General features: G+C 47.6%; 2 protein-coding genes across 7 annotated transcripts in view; both read left to right on the forward strand.

The window, feature by feature from the left end:
• The window catches only part of ZC3HAV1 (zinc finger CCCH-type containing, antiviral 1), a 57,803-nt gene extending 43,938 nt beyond the window's left edge, over positions 1-13,865 (forward strand). For 4 of the 5 annotated variants that reach the window (XM_047762896.1, XM_047762901.1, XM_047762897.1 and 1 more), the window contains 4 exons: positions 559-649; positions 1,689-1,819; positions 2,175-2,296; positions 9,520-13,865. In XM_047762896.1, the coding sequence (XP_047618852.1) occupies positions 559-649; positions 1,689-1,819; positions 2,175-2,296; positions 9,520-9,782 (607 nt within the window). In that variant the 3' untranslated portion in view covers positions 9,783-13,865. The remainder of the gene's footprint in view (positions 1-558; positions 650-1,688; positions 1,820-2,174; positions 2,297-9,519) is intronic. The other variant, XM_047762899.1, reaches the window with a different exon arrangement.
• A 3,897-nt stretch (positions 13,866-17,762) lies between these two features.
• Positions 17,763-19,562, forward strand: part of ZC3HAV1L (zinc finger CCCH-type containing, antiviral 1 like) — a 32,400-nt gene continuing 30,600 nt past the window's right edge. For both annotated transcript variants that reach the window (XM_047763639.1, XM_047763640.1), the window contains exons 1-2: positions 17,763-18,498; positions 19,391-19,526. In XM_047763639.1, coding sequence (XP_047619595.1) covers positions 18,131-18,498; positions 19,391-19,526 — 504 coding nt within the window. In that variant the 5' untranslated portion in view covers positions 17,763-18,130. The remainder of the gene's footprint in view (positions 18,499-19,390; positions 19,527-19,562) is intronic.

Genomic DNA, 19,562 nt, shown 5'->3' on the forward strand with positions numbered 1-19,562 from the left:
AGTACTGGTATGTCTGTACCAGGAATATGCAGGGGATGTTGTGCAAAGAAAATATGAAGAGAAGGAGTTCCCTGGTGGCTCAGTGGGTTATGGACCTGGCATTGTCACTGCTGTGGCTTGGGATCAGTCCCTGGCCATGGAACTTCCTCATGCTGTGCGTACGGCCAAAAAGAAAAAAACAAAATACAGAGAGGAGTTCCTGTTGATGCTCTGTGGGTCATGGACCCAATGTTGTCTCTGTGAGGATGTGGGTTCTATCCCTGGCTTGGCTCAGTGGGTTGAGGATCCGGGGTTGATGTAAGCTGCAGCATAGGTCTCAGATGTGGCTCGGATCCATTGTTGCTGTGGTTGTGACATAGGCTTCAGCTGCAGCTCTGATTCAACCCCTGGCTGGAGAACGTCCATATGCTGTAGATGTGGCTGTAAAAAGAAAAAAAAAAAAAAGGAAATACAAAGAGAAAGTATCTGAGGAACCTTGTCTTCCTTGAAATTAAGCATAGAAAGTGACTTGGGCACGTGAAACAGAGAGCCAAGTGAATTTCTCACTGTTGTTTGCAGCCCTCCCCAGGTGCAGCCACAATTAGAGCCTCCAGCCCCGACATTCCTTCCTCAGTGGGACACACACTTCTCAGCCTCGAGTGGCTACAAGGTACTGGGTGTTTACTTTTTAGTGGGTGAATTGTTTAAAGGTGGGACGAAGTACTTTGCAATACGTATGTGTTTGGGTTTTTTTTTTTTTTTTTTTTGCTTTTTAGGGCTGTACCCACAGCATATGGAGGTTCCCAGGCTAGGGATCTAATCAGAGCTATAGCTGCCAGCCTACACCACAGCCCCAGCAACGCAGGATCCGAGCCGTGTGTGCGACCTACACCACAGCTCATGGCAGCACCGGATCCTTAACCCAGGATCGAGGCCAGGGATCGAACCCATGTCCTCATGGAAATTAGTCGGGTTCATTACTGCTGAGCCATGATGGGAACTCCATGTGTATATGTGAATGAATGGCTTCTGCAAAACTCTTGCATCGGGATGCAAAGGCCAACATCTATATGGTGTCCAGTATCACTTTCCCAGAGAACAGCTCCTCCATGGGGCACCTCACTGTTCCACGGTCCGGGCACACACAGTCTCCTTTGGACTGGTCCTCAGGACGACCTTGTAAAATAAACACTAGTTCTCATTTAAGGATGAGAACTCAGTAAAAGTGACGTGTCCACTACCTGGCGTCCGAGGGCAGGCGAAGCGTGCCTTCCGACATCGCCTCGCCGGGTTGGGGCGAGACTCTTCCTGGATCCTTTGGCTCCCCCATCACAGTCCAGCTTTGTGTGCAGGGCTTTGCCTGGGCTCCGTGGGTACCTCCCATGCCTCTGCCCTTGCATCGGCTTTAGGCAAGAACCCACCAGGTCACTGGACTAAGTCATACACCAGGGGAGGGGGACACTCCCTTCGTCTTCAGCCATGATGCTTTCTTAGCCTTAAGTCAGGCCCAGTGCCATTTAGTTCGGTATTGGAGTGACCTGCCAGACGCGGAAACCCTAAGCCAGCTTACCCCACTGGCTGTCCTCTGCCCGGCAGGGATGCTCCATGGCATTGGTGGCCACACATATGGACCTATCATGCCTTACGTGCTTCCCGTTTCACATGTGTGTATTTTTGTTTATTTTTTAAAAATGCGTATCATGTTTTAGTTGCTCGAGATCCATAACGACACTCCGGAATATGTCAAAGTAAGTGAGCTCTTTAAAGAGTCCATGAAAAACTTCAAGATCGACAAGATAAAGAAGATCCAGAACACGAAGCTCTTGAATGCTTTTGAAAGGTGGGTGGCTGCCTCGTCGGGTTTCTGTCCATGACGTTGGAAGCGGTCAGTGAAGAGCTGTCTTTTCGGGTTGATGTGGTCACGGGTTTGTTGTAGGAGCCCGCAGTCTCTTCCATCTCTGACGTTTTCATTGTGCCAACTCGAGCTTCTCCTTCAGCTTTAGCTTACACGTGTCTGTTATTTTCACGTTTTCATAAATGTATGTATATTTACAGCTGTTGCCTTAATGTTGGGTCCATCCCGAAAGCTAGTGGAATCCAAGTTTAAGACGATGAGACGTTAGTTGGGATTAATATTATTAACCGGAATGGATGATGGATGTTCTCAGTGTTAAGTCTCACGATTCCTGTGTTAGGAAGAAGCACGAGGTGAAAGTTGAAACAATCCTCTTTTGTGTAAAGAGACGCGCCGACGTGGAGTCTATCTGTGCGAATAACTTTGACTCACATGGAACGCATGACACCAAATATGGAAAAGGTTTGTATGGACTAGAGGAGCTGAACTGGTGGAATCATAACGCGGGCTCTACCCATGTCCTGTTATGAGCTGTATGTCATTATTGGGTATGAATCAGCGCATCCAGGCCTTCAGAGTCATAGAACATAAGCTCGTGTTAACCTGAAACGTCCACATTAGAGTGGGAGTTAACGCGAGCCTTGATTGCTCTGCCTTCGCCCTGGCCCCCTTCTGTCATCTGTGTTTTGGAAGGAGGGGAGCCAGAGCCCCTCGTTCGTGCTTGCAGAGCCCTCCCTCTGTCGTCCGCCAGTGCTGCTCCGTGCTGGCCACGGCTCTCCCTGACCCCTGCCCGCCTCTGCTCTCGACACTAATGGGAGGCAAGCCCTCTCCCCTTCTCAGGACACGCTGGTCACCTGGGGACTGAATTGGCAGGTCTGCCCACACACAGAATCTTTTCAGCTTTTTTTTTTTTTTTTGTATTTTTAGGGCCACACCCACGCCCTATGGAGGTTCCCAGGCTAGGGATTGAATCAGAGCTGTAGCCGCCGGCCTACACCACAGCCACAGCATAGCGAGATCTGAGTCATGTCTGCGACTTAAACCACAGCTCACAGCAATGCCAGATCCTTACCCCGCTGAGCAAGGCCAGGGATCGAGCCCATGTCCTCATGGCTTCTAGTCGGATTCGTTTCCGCTGCGCCACGATGGGAACTTCTGTTCCTAAACTTCTTTTTTTTTGTCTTTTGTTCCTAAACCTCTTTATGCAGTTCAGAAACATAAAAACGTCCAACCAAAAAAACCCACAAAACATTAAAACTCAGAGAATCACTTATCTTAAGGGAACAGATAAGAGTTTATCATGGCTTCAAAGGGGACTCAGCTCCTATAACTAAGATTAAATTCAAACACATCCCTAGCGGGCAAGATACCAGTCAGTGAACCAGCAAGATACCAGTCGGTCAGTGAACAGATGACGATTATTTTTGGGGGCCGTGCTTACAGCATGCGGAAGTTCTGGGACCAGCACCACAGCAGGCACCTGAGCCCAGCAGGGCCCCGAGCCACAGCGGGGGCCGGAGCCACAGCAGTGGCAAGGCCAGATCCTTAACCCACTGTGCCACCTTGGAAACTCCGAACAGATATTTCTGAGTGCCTTCTGTGTTCTCGATGCTGGGGACACAGTGGTGAACAAGTTCGACGTGCCCCTCCCCTGTTATTTCACATAATTTAATGATTGCAGATGTGCAATCTGCTGCTGTAGATGAAAAGAACAGGCCCTCTGGACACCCACGTTGGCCGGAAAGGTGTTCCTAAGGGAAAGTAAGGGTTCATCCCACCTCAGAGAGTCAGGCACCATTGGTCTAAGACTTGGCCACACAACAAAGAGTTTAGACTTGACCCTCAGGGCATGGGAAGCTAATAAAGGGGTTTTTTTTTTTGTCTTTTCAGGGCCACACCCATGGCATATGGAGGTTCCCAGGCTAGGGGTCGAATTGGAGCTGTAGCCGCCGGCCTACACCACGGCCACAGCAACACAGGATCGGAGCTGCATCTGTGACCTACACCACAGCTCACGGCAACGCCGGATCCTTAACCCACTGAGCGAGACCAGGGATCGAACCCGCATCCTCATGGTTCCCAGTTGGATTCGTTAACCACTGCACCACGACGGGAACACCTTAATAAAGGGCTTTAAGCTGGGAGTATAGCATTTCATATGTTCATTAAGTTTAAATGCATCACTATCACTTAACCTAGAAATGCTGGAAGAAAGCAGAGTAACCATCTTGAATGAAACATAACGTGTGACTTTTTGTTGTTGTTTTTTTAGGGCCGAACCTGCGGCATATGGAAGTTCCCAGGCCAGGGGTTGAATCAGAGCTGCAGCTGCTGGCCTACACCACAGCCACAGCAATGCCAGACTCAAGAGGCATCTGCATCCTACACCACGGCTCACGGCAATGCCAGATCCTGAACCCACTGAGCGAGGCCAGGGATCGAACCCGCATCCTCATGGCTATGTTTCGGGTTTGTTACCGCTGAGCCACAATGAGCGCTCCATAAAATGTGTGACGTTTAAACCCATCAGTTTTTCATGAATCTGTCTTATGTCAGAAGTTAAACAAATATTTATCTAGAAAATGGAAATACTGGAGTTCCCATCATGGAGCGGGGGGTTAAGGATCCAGCATTGCTGCAGATGCAGCATAGGTCGCAGCTGTGGCTCGGATTCATCTCTGCCCCCAGGAACTTCCACATGCCATAGGTGCGGCCAAAGAAAAGAAAAAGGGAAATTATAATAAGTACTTGCAGGATAACTGCCTGACCTTCCAAAGTTGGGGCCATAACTGGCTCTGATAGTGACATACAAGAATGCTGAGTCTGTTTCTTCTCTTTTATAAAAAAGGGTACTGAAACCCTCAGAAATAGATTTTGATGGTTTGGCAGTGTTCCTCACTTGCTAGCGTTTTTCCTTGAACTTGTTAAAAGGGGAAAGTTGTTGATGGCCAAGAAAACACCCTTGTGCAGCTTGGAAGAAAGGACAAGGCTGTAGCCTGTGTTTCTCGTGGATGGGCAGGGCATTTCTCAAGGCACTGTTTCCCATGCCACCCTCCCTTGGGAAGCGGGAAGCTCAGGGAGGGTCCTGCTCCTTGGTCTGTCTCCTATTTCATAGAATTAGGAGGTGTTTTTTGCTTTGCATTTATTTTTAATGTCAGCTTTCCAGTCCCATCGTCCCCCGTGATGCTGTTAATACAGGCTAGATAGACCTGTATGAATCACTGGGCCCGTAATCAGGCAGTTATTCTGAAAGAGGCCACGTGGTAGGTCCCAAAGAGAGGGCCATTCTCGCGAGAAAGCAAAGCCCCCCACCCCCACCCCCGCAGCACATGTGAAACCACTCTGGTTAGGCTGTGACCTGTGTAATTTAGTACATGACTGTGTAAGCGGGGATAGGACATGCTGGAAGGGCTGCAGGGCTCTGGGTTACATCTTGATAAACTGGAGGTGGAAACCAGGCATAGAAGCGGGTTCTTGGGAATTTGAAGTTGGCCCAGAACTGCTGATGAGTCTGGACCAAGAGGAAGAAATGCAGCAGTTCGCTTAAAGCCACCCGCCTTAACAGCAGAGGAGATTGTAAAACTCAGATTTGGATAGAAAGCAGAAGCGAAGTGAAAATAGAAAAACAAGCACTTGTGTGGGGCGGGGGCAGCTAAGCAAGGAAGCCCCTATCCTGGTACAAACTGGCTTCAAGAAGCTAGATGGGCCACGTCCAAGGTCAGGAAACGCATTTAGGATTCAGGGAGTTACAAGTGTCACAGCATCTATTAGATCTCAAGATTCTGCCACCAGGTACCCCAAGATGCTAAATGGTTGGAAAGAAACAAAAACGTTATTTGAAGATTATCTGAGTGTTTGTGTAGACAAGCATCTCCGGGGCGCTGGAGTGTTGGTGTTCTGCCCAGGGAGTGGGCACATGTTTTCCTCTGCTCCTCGACCTGCCTCTGTCAGCTCCTACTTCCAAGCCACCTACCACCCTCTGGGCCCAGAGCCAGGGTCCCTGAAAGACTGAGTCAGAGCCAAGTTGGCCCCTTTTGACTCTCAACCTAGAGAAGGTGTCTAGTGAAGTGAAACTGGAAAAATCAGACTCTGGGTCTTGGAGTTCTTTCTAGTTGAAGTTGGACATTTTTTGCAATGTATGTCTAGATCCTAGTTTGGACATTGAAAGTGGACCCTGGGTCTTTCTCCTTAAATATTCCTTCCAAGATTCTGCTTCTCTTTGAGGTAGAGAATGCATCCGGCTAAAAGAAGGATGGTTGTGTATAAAGAACTGAGGACAAAAAAAGCACATTATTTTTGATAGTATTATCACTCAACATCGATTATATTGAATGAATGAAAAGATGAATCAAAGTAGACTCTAGAAAATCAGCACAGGTGTTTCCATCGTAGTGCAGCAGAAATGAATCCGACTAGTATTCATGAGGATGCAGGTTTGATCCCTGGCCTTGCTCAGTGGGTCGGGGATAAAAAAATTAAAAAAAAAAAAAATCAGGGTGTTCCTGTAGTGGTGCAGTGGAAACGGATCCAACTAGGAACCATGAGAATACAGGTTTGATGCCTGGCCTCACTCAGTGGGTTAAGGGTCCGGCATTGCCGTGAGCTGTGGTGTAGGTTGCAGACGCAGCTAGGATCCCATGTTGCTGTGGCTGTGGTGTAGGCTGGCAGCTGTAGCTCTGATTCGACCCCTAGCCTGTGAACAGCCCTAAAAAGCAGAAAAAAAAAGAAAGAAAGAAGATTGTCACATTGTGAAGTCTAAGTGTGATCTCTAGGAGAAACCAAAGCTAGCGAGGGAAAAGAAGTTGAAAGAAGAGTATTTATGACGACACGAGATTGACAGGCGTGGCTGGGAAGGCTGTGGACAGCACAGCACGGCTCGGCTCGTTGAAGGGGCGGTGGGAGTGATGGAAGATGAAGCTGGAGCTGTAGGTTGGGGTCAGGTCTTAAAGGACCTCAAAAGCCATGCTAAAGGGATGAATTTTATCCTGAGACCAACTGCAGACCACCAATGGCTTTAGGAAGGAAATGACAGGTCTCTGGCTGCCATGTGACGAAAGGATGGACAGGACCAGGGCTGCAGGTAGAGAGAAGTTAGGAGGTTTTCTCAAGAGTCTCGGCCACAAATGAGGGTGGTACAGGTCGACATAGTGGGAGAAGGGATGGAGAGGATGTCGGGGTTCAAAGGATCTGGACCTTGAAAGAGGTATTTGCAGCAAGACAGAGTGCAGGCCTTAGGAGAGTGGGCTATAAAGTTGGGTCTTTGATTTGGATCATTTGGATAGATTCTACATTATATAAGAGTGATTTTAATAAAACTGATGCTTCATTTTTTTTTGTCTTTTTTTTTTTTTTTTTTAAGGGCCGCACCTGTGGCCTATAGAGGTTCCCAGGCTAGGGGTCTAATAGGAGCTGTAGCCACCGGCCTACGCCAGAGCCACAGCAATGCGGGATCCAAGCCACATCTGCAACCTACGCCACAGCTCACGGCAACACCAGATCCTTAACCCACTGAGCGAGGCCAGGGATCGAACCCTCAACCTCATGGTTCCTAGTCAGATCTGTTTCTGCTGTGCCACGCTGGAAACTCCTGATGCTTCATTTTGAACACGGGTCGCATCTGCAGACTACACCACAGCTCACAGCAATGCCAGATCCTTAACCCACTGAGCAAGGCTAGGGATAGAACCCACAACCTCATGGTTCCTAGTTGGATTCATCTCAGCTGTGCCATGATAGAAACTCCTGTTCTATTTTTTAAAATCAGAGAAGGAGTTCCCGTCGTGGCGCAGTGGTTAACGAATCCGACTAGGAACCATGAGGTTGCGGGTTCGGTCCCTGCCCTTGCTCGGTGGGTTAACGATCCGGCATTGCCGTGAGCTGTGGTGTAGGTTGCAGACGCAGCTCGAATCCCGCGTTGCTGTGGCTCTGGCGTAGGCTGGTGGCTACAGCTCCAATTCGACCCCTAGCCTGGGAACCTCCATATGCCGCGGGAGCGGCCCAAGAAATAGCAAAAAGACAAAAAAAAAAAGAGAAAGATATCTTTCTAAAATAGCTTGAAGGGTTTAGAAATTCTGGAGACTGATGTGCGAGAAATGGCTCTCTGCCGACACTTGAGGTATGACGGTGCTGTGCTGTAGAGATGGGGCGTGCATACAGAACCTGTAGTGAGTCCACCACAGTGAGAGCAATACGGATAAAGAGGGCACAGCCTCTAGCCCCAGTTTTTTGGGCGGCTGCAGCAGAGCAGTGCGGTATGCAGCTGTGATCCTCGACCCACTCAAACTGAGCAGCTGGGACTCGCTAGGAAGGGGGGCATCGTTGTCAGGGAGGTGGAGTGGGTGTCACCATAGAAATGTAGTGGGTTGATTTCTCTTTGTGTCCCTGCTCATTTTCCAGTTATCACCTGGGCCATTTTATACGACAGGAAAAAGATCTTGACGGACCTACTAGCTTTTGAATTTAAGCTTGTTTTGGTCACACATCAGTTAAAAAAAAAATGACAAACTATTACAACAGGGGGAAAAAAGATCAAAAAGCAGTTCAGATAAAAAGCATATGAAATATGCCAATAAGCATATGAAAAGGTGCTCAAAGTACTAGTATTCTGGAAATGCATATTAAAATCAGACTTTTTTTTTTTTGGGCCCAGTATATTGACAAAACTGAAAGAATTGACATCACCGAGTGTTGGTAAGGATGTGGAGAAATCAGACTATCTTTATTGTTGGTGGTAAAATGTTTAGATCACTTTTAGAGGCCAGTTTGTAATATCAAACTTTAGTAGGCACAGTAGGTTAAGAATCCGAGCGTAGCAGCTCAGGTCCCTGCAGAGGTGCAGGTTTGAGCCCCAGCCCAGCAGAGTGGGTTAAAGGATTTGGCATTGCTGTGTCGGTTACAGCTGCAGCTCAGATTCAGTCCCTGGCCTGGGAACATCCATACACCGTGGGCGTGGCCATTAAAACCAAACAACCAATCAAACAAAAGAAAAAATGTAGTAAACGTGTTATCATAAACCCAACAAATGCATTTTGCTTAATAATTTTTGTGTAGAAAATCATCATTTTAGTAGCTACTCATTTTTGTTGAAGGGCAGAAAAACATTGGGCAACAGTAAAAGTACAGATGGGAAGTTTTCTGGGGATCTGCCGAGTATGGAAATACCGCTGATTATCGGAGATCGTTTTATTAGAGTTGAGGACGATGGGATCAGCTGTCTGAAAAGCTCTGCCATGCTTCATCTCTCCCTTCCCTTTTTTCAGGACCTTCCCATCGGTAGTAAATGACCTCTGTTCCTTAAATTGTACCCAATATAAAGTGGCCTCTACTGCTCTAAAGTGGCTGATCTGGTTTATCGGTTCCAGTTCAACCTGCCTTGCCTGAGTTACACGAGGTGCATGAATCTGGCCACTTGGCCACAACGACTCAGTATCATCCCTGTGAACTCTGCACAGTAGCAACTGTTTCTGTCATTTCAGCAGGGTTATATACTATATTCAAGTTGATTTGCCTAATAAGCTTTTTTTTTTTTTTTTTTTTACGTACAAAGGAAAGCTGTAAGTATCAGTAGAATATTGTTGACATATAGTCCACATCCATCATCTGATTATGTGTAAAAATCGTAGAAACTACATGCCTTTTTAAAAAATGATCAGTCTTAACCTTTTTCTTTTTCTGGTTATTTCTAGGAATTTACTTCACAAAAGATGCCATCAGTTCTCATAAAAGTTGCCCGTATGATTCCAAAAACGTGGCCATGTTCGTAGTCCGAGTCCTCGTCGGAAATTTTATTGAAGGACGTCCGTATTTCACGAGCCCTCCTCTGGGATTCAACAGCTGTGTGGACACAAGGTTGAATCCCTCCGTTTTTGTCATCTTTCAAAAAGATCAGATTTACCCAGAATATCTGATCGAATATACCGAAACAGACAAACCCTGCGTGATCAGTTAGACATGATGGGCAGAGCATCACGGAGACCGTAACCCTTCTGTCCACTTACAGAGCCAGATCGCCCCCAATCATGGTTTCAACTTTTACATTTTCTCGACTGAATGCCTTAGAGGAGGGATTCCCAAACTTGGCCGCACATTTAAATCATCTGGGATGCTCTAAAAATTTCCAGGGTCCGGACGGCACCCCATTCCTGCTACATCACCTTTTCTGGGGGTGGGAGGCTGGGAGAAGATTGAAATGTGTCATCAAGTTTGGGAATCACTGCCTGAGATGGAACGGGTAGAGACTGATTTCTAATACTCCTGTAATTGCAACAACCTTTCTCTCCCAACTGCTCCTTTAATTTACCGCCTGGCAGGGTTTTGTTTTGGTTGAATCGAAAGAAAATTAATTTGAGAAATTTGAGAGAAAGTTAAACAGGCCTACTGAGATCATGACATAAGACAGTACAGCCTTGGATGGAAGACTGAAAAGTTGGGGGGAAGTACTTAGAAATATACGGGGCGGGCGGGACGGGGAATGTAAGGATAATTTAAATGTTAGTACAGACATAACTGCAGTACTGTACCTTATCTTTGTGATGAAACTGACTTGGGAGCATGCATTTCTTTATCTCTACGTTTATTTAGGACGCTCCAGAGGTTGACGCTGGAATGCAATAGAAATTGCCGCTCTGGGTGGCTCAGAGGGAAGCAACCAACTGGAGTTAACTGCCCGTTGGGGCTCTTTATATAACTATAGCAAAATAGACAGATTCTAATTAATTTGATTACAGAGAAGACTTCTTTTCAGGTCAGACTTTCATGAAGTGTTGGGGGGGGGGGGTGGAGACCGAGTTGCAGTAACCAGATTCACACAAACATACCTGATAAATCCGAGTGCTGTTGTAGTTGTTCGCTGTAGCTTTGGAGGCTCACCAAGAAACTTAGGAGCAGGGTCATCCGACAGAAGGATGAGCCCCCTAAGGGGTGAGCACAGAATTAGCACGAAGAGAACATGCCCCGTACAAGCCTTGCACCTGTGAGGGGCTTCTTTTTCTAAATATAACGGATTGTGTGGGATTGTAGCACAGTCAGTTTTTAGAGCAGTTGAGGTGCCTGGACCAAGAGTTTCTTTCTTATTATGAATCATGTTTTTCCTTCCAGTTTTCCTTTTCAACATTCCATACCCAAAATTTCCTGTTGTAGTTCCTCCAACAGACATGTCATCAAAGTCAATCAGGGAGTTCCTGCTGTGGCGCAGTGGGTTCATGATGGGCCTTGTTTCCGTGGAGGCACCGGTTTGATTCCTAGCCCAGTGGGTGAACGATCCAGCATTGCTGCCGCCGTGGCACACATAAGTCACAGACGCCCCTTGGATTTGATCTCTGGCTCGGAAACTTCCCGATGCCATAGGTGCAGCTGAAAATGGAAAAAAAAATTAAGTAGCATTCATTAGAGTTGATTGTACATTAAGTTTTAGATTAGTGGAAAGATCTCTACAACTCCTTGGCCTTAAAGGGCTCCAAGAGTAGCAAATATATAGGCATTTTTAGGGTAGGGTCATTTTTCTAAGAGGCTTGCCACAGAGCGTCTCATTCACTTATTTTCTTCCTGGTAGCTTCTGTTTTGGAGTTTTCACTTCCTGATCTCCACCCTCACCTTGTAGAGATGCGATGTCTCTTCTTGACGGCCCATTGGACATCTTTAACTGGATATTTCACACGTATCTCTAATTCAGTGTGTCCAGAATGGAGCGCTCCATCTGCCTCCTTCAAACCCATCAGTTCTTCCCCAGAAAAACATCTGCTCGAGCAGAGGTCATCCCCAACGCCTCTCTCTCCCTCCCCCCGCACCTCTGAGCCGTTCCCATGTCCCATTTTCCTTCCTAAACCCCTCTTTGTCTCCTATTCAGGGGTCTTAGCAAGAATGAATTTTCTTTTTACTTCATAATAGCCTTTCAAAACACACATCTGATCATGCCTTTTTTTTTTTAATTTTTTATTTTTATTTTTTTTGTCTTTTTAGGGCCACACCTGTGGCATATGGAGATTCCCAGGCTAGGGGTCGAATTGGGGCTGTAGCTGCCGGCCTACGCCACAGCCACAGCCATGCCAGATCCAAGCCGTGTCTGCGATCTACACCACAGCTCACGGCAACGCCAGATCCTTAACCCACTGACCGAAGTCACAGATGGAACCCACCCCCTCGTGGTTCCTAGTGGGATTCGTTTCCACTGCGCCACGACGGGAATGCCTGATGAAGTCTTTAGAATAAAGTTCACGGTCATCACCATGGCCCCACATGCTCCCTTCTTTCCCCATCCCCTCATTTATTTTCTGTCCAATCACTCTGGCTTTCTTCCTTTCAACTCTTTGGCGCCCCTGTTCACCTCGCTCAGTGGTTCTCAACCAGCACTCCTGCCTTCTTTTTTTTCAAACGACAGATACTTCGTAACATCCGCTTCATTATCCTCAAAATGCCACTCAGTGGTAAGATACTCTACCTGCACACAATTTTGGAAGTAAATTTAAAATCAAATAAAATTAATATCAACACAAAAGGGAATGAAAAGTCCATAACTTGGGCAGGACTCTACCAGAGAACCTCACTAAGTCGTCAGAATAAAGCATAAATCTACTCATACAGAATAAATCTGAACTTAGAAGAAGGTAGGAGATCAGACGCTGTTTTGTATAAAGAAGTATGGGGAGATGAAAAAGCAGGGGTGCGAGAGGACATTAGAAGAAAAACTAGTGACACAACCAGTCATTTGCATGGCATAATGCTTATTTCTGTAGGAGAAAGAACAAAGCAACCTTAACTGAAATGAGGATACTGTACAAGAAAATCTACAGATTGTCGAGATGGAGAAAATAGTATAGTTTTGCAGACGAGCTGTAGGTCATACATGAATGTCTGGTGAGACATTCAAACTTCGTATAGGGTGCAGAGCAATTCCTTATCTTGAGGAGATGTCCAGTGTATTGCGAGATACTCAGCATCCTTGGCGCTCACACACTAAATGCGCCCGCCTCCCCCCCCCCATCATGGTGGCAACCACAACCCTGTCAGATCTATTCACCTTTTTCCGAGCAGGTATTTTGTAACATCTCCTTGGCTGTGCTGAGATGATTCATCAATATTACAATCTTTATGAATTTCTTAGGAAATCAATTTAGTGTCCTATTATAATGGAGAAACAGAAGAAAAGAAATTTGTAATAAACTAAGTATCAACATGTAAATGCTCTGGCATAACTACGCTATATGACATCATGAAATAGACATTTATTCCTAGTTATAGTGAATAGGTTTGGATTTAAGAGTCGGTCAGAGGCTACTGCCTATAACAAAGTACAGGAAAAGGAAAGAGTAGAGTTAGAATGACACCAGAATGAAAATTAGTCTTGGAGTAAGAAATCTTACCTGTATGTAGTAAGGGCAAGAGCGAAGTTACCTTGATTGAAAGAAGAATAAAAGGACAGATTAGAGATTGTCTAAGAGGAAAAAGTGAATTACATTCTCACAGGCGAGCTGTAGGTCCTACATAAGTGTCCATTAGGACATTAGAAAGTCGTATAAGGTACAGGATAACTCTTCGTTGTGTGGGACTAACCCATACACTGCAGGACATCTGTTATCCTGGCAGCACCCACTCAATGCCCGTAAAAGTCCGCAATTATGAAAACAACAACCCACCAATTTCCAAAATAGAAGGGAGAGGACCACTGCCTTAGTTAAGCCCTAGCATCTTTAGATTAGCTTGTTACCTCCCTAAGGAGTCCTTCTATAGATAACTTTGGATGCTTGCCTCCCAGATCCCCAGTTTTAAAAATACTTTGCGACTCGCTTTGTTTGTTTTTAGCATCTATCCAACTCGGTGTTGTCTGTTTTCCTCATTAGAATGTGAGTTCCCTAAGAGTCAGCCTGTCTTGTTCACTGTGCCACCCCCGATAGCCAGCTGAGTGCTTGATACGCTGATACATTGGATGAATGTTGTTCAATAAAGCTCAACTTTCTATAATTCAGTAGTGGAATTGTATTCTTGTTCTAATGCAAGTTCAATGTGTGATTACCTAATAAAAGAAAATAAGTATTAATTTTGCTCTGCTGCCTTTATTTGCTCTATTTCTAGGTATCTCCAGAAAAGATAATCAACGGCAGACACCAGTTGATTCACGGGGGATAGAGCATGTGTTTCCCTTTTCCCCCCTTCATCATTCCAGGACCTAATGACCAAGGAGCCTTTAGCACACTGCCAGGGAAAGGCCGGCTGGTGGGGATGGCAGTGGGGAAGCCGTCTTTTGTCTCGGGGCTGAGAGAGGTGCTAGAAGCTGTTAACACACCTGAGGGGCGGGAATCGGACCAGGCTGAGGCGCGAGAGTGAAACATGTAAATGATCATCAGCAGAATTGTTCCATCAGTCACTCCTTCAAATGCTCTTCTTCACTCATTCTTTTTTTTTTTTTTTTTTTTAATTTTAGGGCCAAAGTTCCCAGGCTAGGGATCAAATTGGAGCTACAGCCACAGCAATGCCAGATCCGAGCTGAGTCTGTGACCTGCTCCATAGCTCACAGCAACACCGGATCCTTAACCCACTGAGCAAGGCCAGGGATCGACCTTCGTCCTCATGGATGCTAGTCAGATGGGAACGCCTCTTATTTTTTTAAAGTATTTTATTGAAGTGTGGCTGATTTACCATGTTCTGTTAGTTTCTGCTCTATGGCAAAGTGACTCAGTTATACATAAATCTATTCATTTTCATATTTTCCGTTATGGTTGATCAGAGGATATTGGCCATAATTCCCTGTGCTAGACAGTAGGACCTTGTTTATCTATCCTGTATATACAGGTTTGCATCTGCTCATCCCAAACTCCTGATCCGTCCCTCTTCCTCCCCCCACTCCTCCTTGGCAACAAATCTGTTCTCTATGTCTGTGATCCACCCATGCTTTTTTAATCAAAGCGCTTTGGATGAAGAGAGGAAATCTCCATATGGCAGGTAAAGGTAAAATTGCCATGTGATTTGGACCTCAGTGTGAATAAAACAGTGTATGGCCAACCCACTGCTGTCAAAGCACCCACATTCCAGTATACGAAAGGGGCATCAAACCATGCATAAGCAGCGCTTTGAGTTTTTCCCATTAGCTATTGGTTCTACTTGGTTTTTTTGGTTTTGTTTGGCGTTTAAGGGCCGCACCTGTGGCACATGGAGGTTCCCAGGCTAGGGGTAGAATTGGAGCTGCAGCTGCCAGCTTATGCCACAGCCATAGCCAACTTGGGTTAAAAACAAAGCCTGCGACCTACAGATCAGGGCAACACCAGATCCTTAACTCACGGAGCGAGGCCAGGGATCAAACTTGCATCCTCATGGATCCTAGTCACCTAGTCAGGTTCATTACCGTTGAGCCACAACAGGAACTCCCTGTTCTATTGGTTTATTTACTTTGTCACAGCAGGCTCTCAAGTTTTCAGAAATGTTTGATGTGGCTACTCCCCTAGATTCTCTCCTCCCCCCTCTTCACACTGTGCTGAGGGATCTTAGCAGTCCTCACAGCTTTAACTACCCAATGCTCTGCTGTCGCTCAAATCAATGTTTCCCTCCATCTTTTTAAATTCTTCCCCCATAAATACAACTGCCTACTAAGCATTTGACCTTGGATTATCCACTGCAAACTCCACACCATAAAAGTTGAGATAATAATTCCTCGAATCCTGCTTTTCTGAAGTTCATGGTGCAGTTTGGCGGGTTAAGAAGCCGACATAGGGTCCATGAGGATGTGGGTTCGACCCCTGGCTTTGCTCAGTGAGTTGCTGCGGTGTAGGTCACAGACGTGGCTCAGATCCAGTATTGCTGTGGCTGTGGCGTAGACCAGCAGCTGCAGCTCCAATTTGACCCCTAGCCCAGGAACTTCCATATGCTGCAGGTAAGGTCCTAAGAAAAAAAAGAAAAAATCCTTTTTTTCTTCTGTCATTCCTTATCCTGTCTTGCTTTTCTAGAAATCCATTCTTATTATTGCCAGGGATCTTGCTAAAACACCTATCCTACATTAGAGGCATTAAGAAAAATTACAGTTACTTTTGTTAGTTATGAAAATAACATTAGGATTATGTAGGAAAAGGTACCTTTTTTTTTGGTCTTTTTAGTTATTTCTTGGGCCGCTCCCACGGCATATGGAGGTTCCCAGGCTAGGGGTCGAATCGGAGCTGTAGCCACTGGCCTACGCCAGAGCCACAGCAACTCGGGATCCAAGCCGTGTCTGCAACCTACACCACAGTTCACGGCAACGCTGGATCGTTAACCCACTGAGCAAGGGCAGGGACCGAACTCGCAACCTCATGGCTCCTAGTCGGATTCGTTAACCACTGCGCCACGACAGGAACTCCCTTTTTGTTTTGTTTTTTGTTTTTTTGGTACCATTTTTAAAAGTCATGCCTACTGAAGTGTTTAGGATTGAAGTATTTAGAAACTGGAATGGAAACTTTTACAAATTCTCAGCAAAAACAATCAGGCAAATAAAGTAGGATGTGCTAAGATTTTCTAGCTATAGGAAACATATATGGATGCATATTTCACTCTCTTCTAATATACTGCTTGAAAAATTCTGTGCTACAATTTTTTTTTTTTGGAAACAACAAACAAACAAAAAACACCTATTCTGCAGTATAGCCAGGCACTGCTTTTAAGTGTTGAGGATACAGCAAGGACCAAAACACATGAGATTTCTGCTTCCACACTCTTGAATGCTATAAATATGTAAATAAGAAAAACGTGTGATAAGCTCCATACAGAGACTGGGAGGTGCTTTCGACTGGGAGGTTAGGAAAGACCACATTGCAGAGAAGACATTTAAGCTCAGACTTGAATGACAAAAAGGAGACATCTAGCTGGGGGTGGGGGTGGGCTCATTCTAGGCAGAGGGGTCACTCCCCAGCCTTCAGTAAATCCATATTCCTTCCTTCCATCCTTTTTGCTTTTCAGGACCGCACCTGCAGCATATGGAGGTTCCCAGGCCAGCAGTAGAATCAGAGGCACAGCTGCTGGTTGACGCCACAGCAATTCGGGATCTGAGCCGAGTCTTCGACCTACACCACAGCTCACAGCAATGCTGGATCCTTAACCCACTGAGCGAGGCCAGGGATGGAACTCACATCCTCATGGATACTAGCCGGGTTGGTAACCTGCTGAGCCCCAACAGGAACTCCTGGTAAGTCCAAATTTCTTCACAAGGCAGAGAAATTGGCCGGTCGCCCTCCTCTTTAGTTTCTTTACATAACGTCAACTCATTTAATCTTCACGACCACCCTGAAAGACAGCAGCTCCCCTCACTGAGTTCCTCAGTTATGTTTTATTCATCTCTGCACTCTGACACGCATCAGCAGTTGGCTCAAATGATTTAATGCTCATTGAAAATCAGTATGGTGTTGGGCAAAAAGCCCCTCAGCGAATGTTCAGGTCTAAATCAGTGCTGTCCAACAGAAATATAAACTGAGGAGCTCCCGTCGTGGTGGCGCAGTGGCAATGAATCCGACTAGGAAACATGAGGTTTCGGGTTCAATCCCTGGCCTTGCTCCGTGGGTTAAGGATCAGCCATTGCTATGAGCTGTGGTGTAGGTTGCAGATCCAGCCCGGATCTGGCGTGGCTGTGGCTGTGGTGTAGGCCAGCAGTTACAGCTCTGATTAGACCCCTAGCCTGGGAACCTCCATATGCTGCGGGTGCGGCGCTGAAAAGACAAAAACAAAAGAAAGAAAGAAATATAAAGTGAGCAGTGCATGTAATTGAACATTTTCTCATCACGACATGAGAAGTAAAAGAAACATGAAATTATAGTATCATTTTATTTAATATTATCAATTTAACATGACGAATACAGTTATTAATGAGGTAGTTGACACTCTACAGTCTAAAGCGCCCCAATCCAGTGTGTGTATATTTCACACACCCCAATTCGGACTGGTCACATTTCAAGGGTTCAACAGCCTCCCGCGGCTGACATCTTCCCCTCCCAACCACCTAAGACCCCGCAGCTCTATGCACCTTCTACCACATTACCTGTTCCACCGTCTTTGCAGCCCTTACCAAGTATCTCAGATTCTCCGCGACTATACACGTCCCTCCAGGCGAGGACTCAGGGTTCCTGGCCCAGAGCAGGCGCACCATCAGTCCTGTCCCTGCCTGATCCGCACCCAAGGGGACCCAGACCCCGGGGCCCTCCTCTCCGCGCCGCGGCCCACGGCGGCCGCCTTTCGCCCGCCCTCCAGGCGCGTTCCTGGGAAGCGGGTTTGAAGTCGTGGACGTGACTGGGAGGAGTCTGCCCGCCTCGGATTTCCGCGCTCGGCCGCGCAGGGAGCGGGGCAGCGACGATGGCGGAGCCCACCGTGTGCTCCTTCCTCACCAAGGTGCTGTGCGCCCACGGCGGCCGCATGTTCCTGCAGGACCTGCGCGGCCACGTGGAGCTCTCGGAGGCCCGGCTCCGGGACGTGCTGCGCCAGGCGGGGCCCGACCGCTTCCTGCTGCAGGAGGTGGAGGTGCGGGAGGGCCCGTGGGACGCCGAGGCCGAGGTGGCGGCCGGAGCGGGCGGCGGCGGCGGCGGTCCCCTGGCCTGGAGGGTGGTGGCCGTGTCCTCCGCGCGCGTCTGCGCCCGCTACCAGCGCGGCGAGTGCCAGGCCTGCGACCAGCTGCACCTCTGCCACCGCCACATGCTGGGCAAGTGCCCAAACCGCGACTGCTGGTGAGGCCGCAGGGAGGTGGGGGGCAGGGCGGCAGGCGGGACGCAGCGGGGCCCGGAAGGAAAGAGAAAAGCGATCGTTGGTCCGGGCGACTCCCCTCCGACAGGGTGGAAGGGAAGCCTGGGGAAGGGACCCCTCCGCGTCCTCCAGGGGAGGCCTCCCTCGAGCCCCCTGCTCCGCTGCGGAGCGAGGCGAAAGTTGGTCTCGGTTTGGATTTCTCAGCCACATCCCCCGACCCCCCACTTGCAGCTTCTGCCCCCCGGGATCCTCCATGACACGGCCGGGATAAATCAAGACTGGAGCTTTTTGGTTCGTTTCCTGCAGTGGTCCTTTTAAGGCCATTTGCAGACCCCACGAGATGCACGGAGCCTTTATTCAGAGACTGGCCCTTCCCACTCAAGCACAAAGTTTTACAGACGCGAATCTGTGCCCTCCGGGTTTGGAAAGCGCGATCTGTCTCTCGGGCCCCCAGGAAACCGAGAGCTGGATGATTTTGGCGAGGTGGTTTCCGGCTGCCCCCCGACTCAGGGCTTTACTCGAGCCCCGCCCCCCGCGCCCCACCGCGGGGTGGGGGAGGGGCAAGGGTTCTTTTTAAGCTTGGCTGGTGGGCTTGGGAGCAGTGGTCTGCACAACTGGCGAGCGCCCTCTGCCAAGGCGGGTGACTGCAGGAAGGGGTAACCTTGGCCTTCAAGAGTCCTCATTCAGAGTGAAAATGGCTCTGGGAGGGGAGTTGCTTCAACCCAGCTTTCTTATTATCAGAGCTTATTAGGCGGGATCTATGGGTTCATGGAAAATTCTTGAACTTCATCTGTAAGTTGAAAGTGGCCCTAGGCAAGGAATTTGACAGGCTGACCCTCTCTGGGCCTTTGATTGAGACTTTTGTGTTCTATCTAGGTCTACCTGCACCCTTTCTCATGATATCCACACACCTGTCAATATCCAAGTCCTGAAAAACCATGGACTGTTTGGCCTCAATGAGGCCCAGCTTCGGATCTTGCTTTTACAGAATGACCCCTGCCTTTTACCAGAGGTGAGTCCCCAAGAGGTCACCCTCATATGGTTTGCA

Source organism: Phacochoerus africanus, chromosome 16 (genome assembly GCF_016906955.1).
Source record: "Phacochoerus africanus isolate WHEZ1 chromosome 16, ROS_Pafr_v1, whole genome shotgun sequence".
Classification (NCBI taxonomy): Eukaryota; Metazoa; Chordata; class Mammalia; order Artiodactyla; family Suidae; genus Phacochoerus; species Phacochoerus africanus.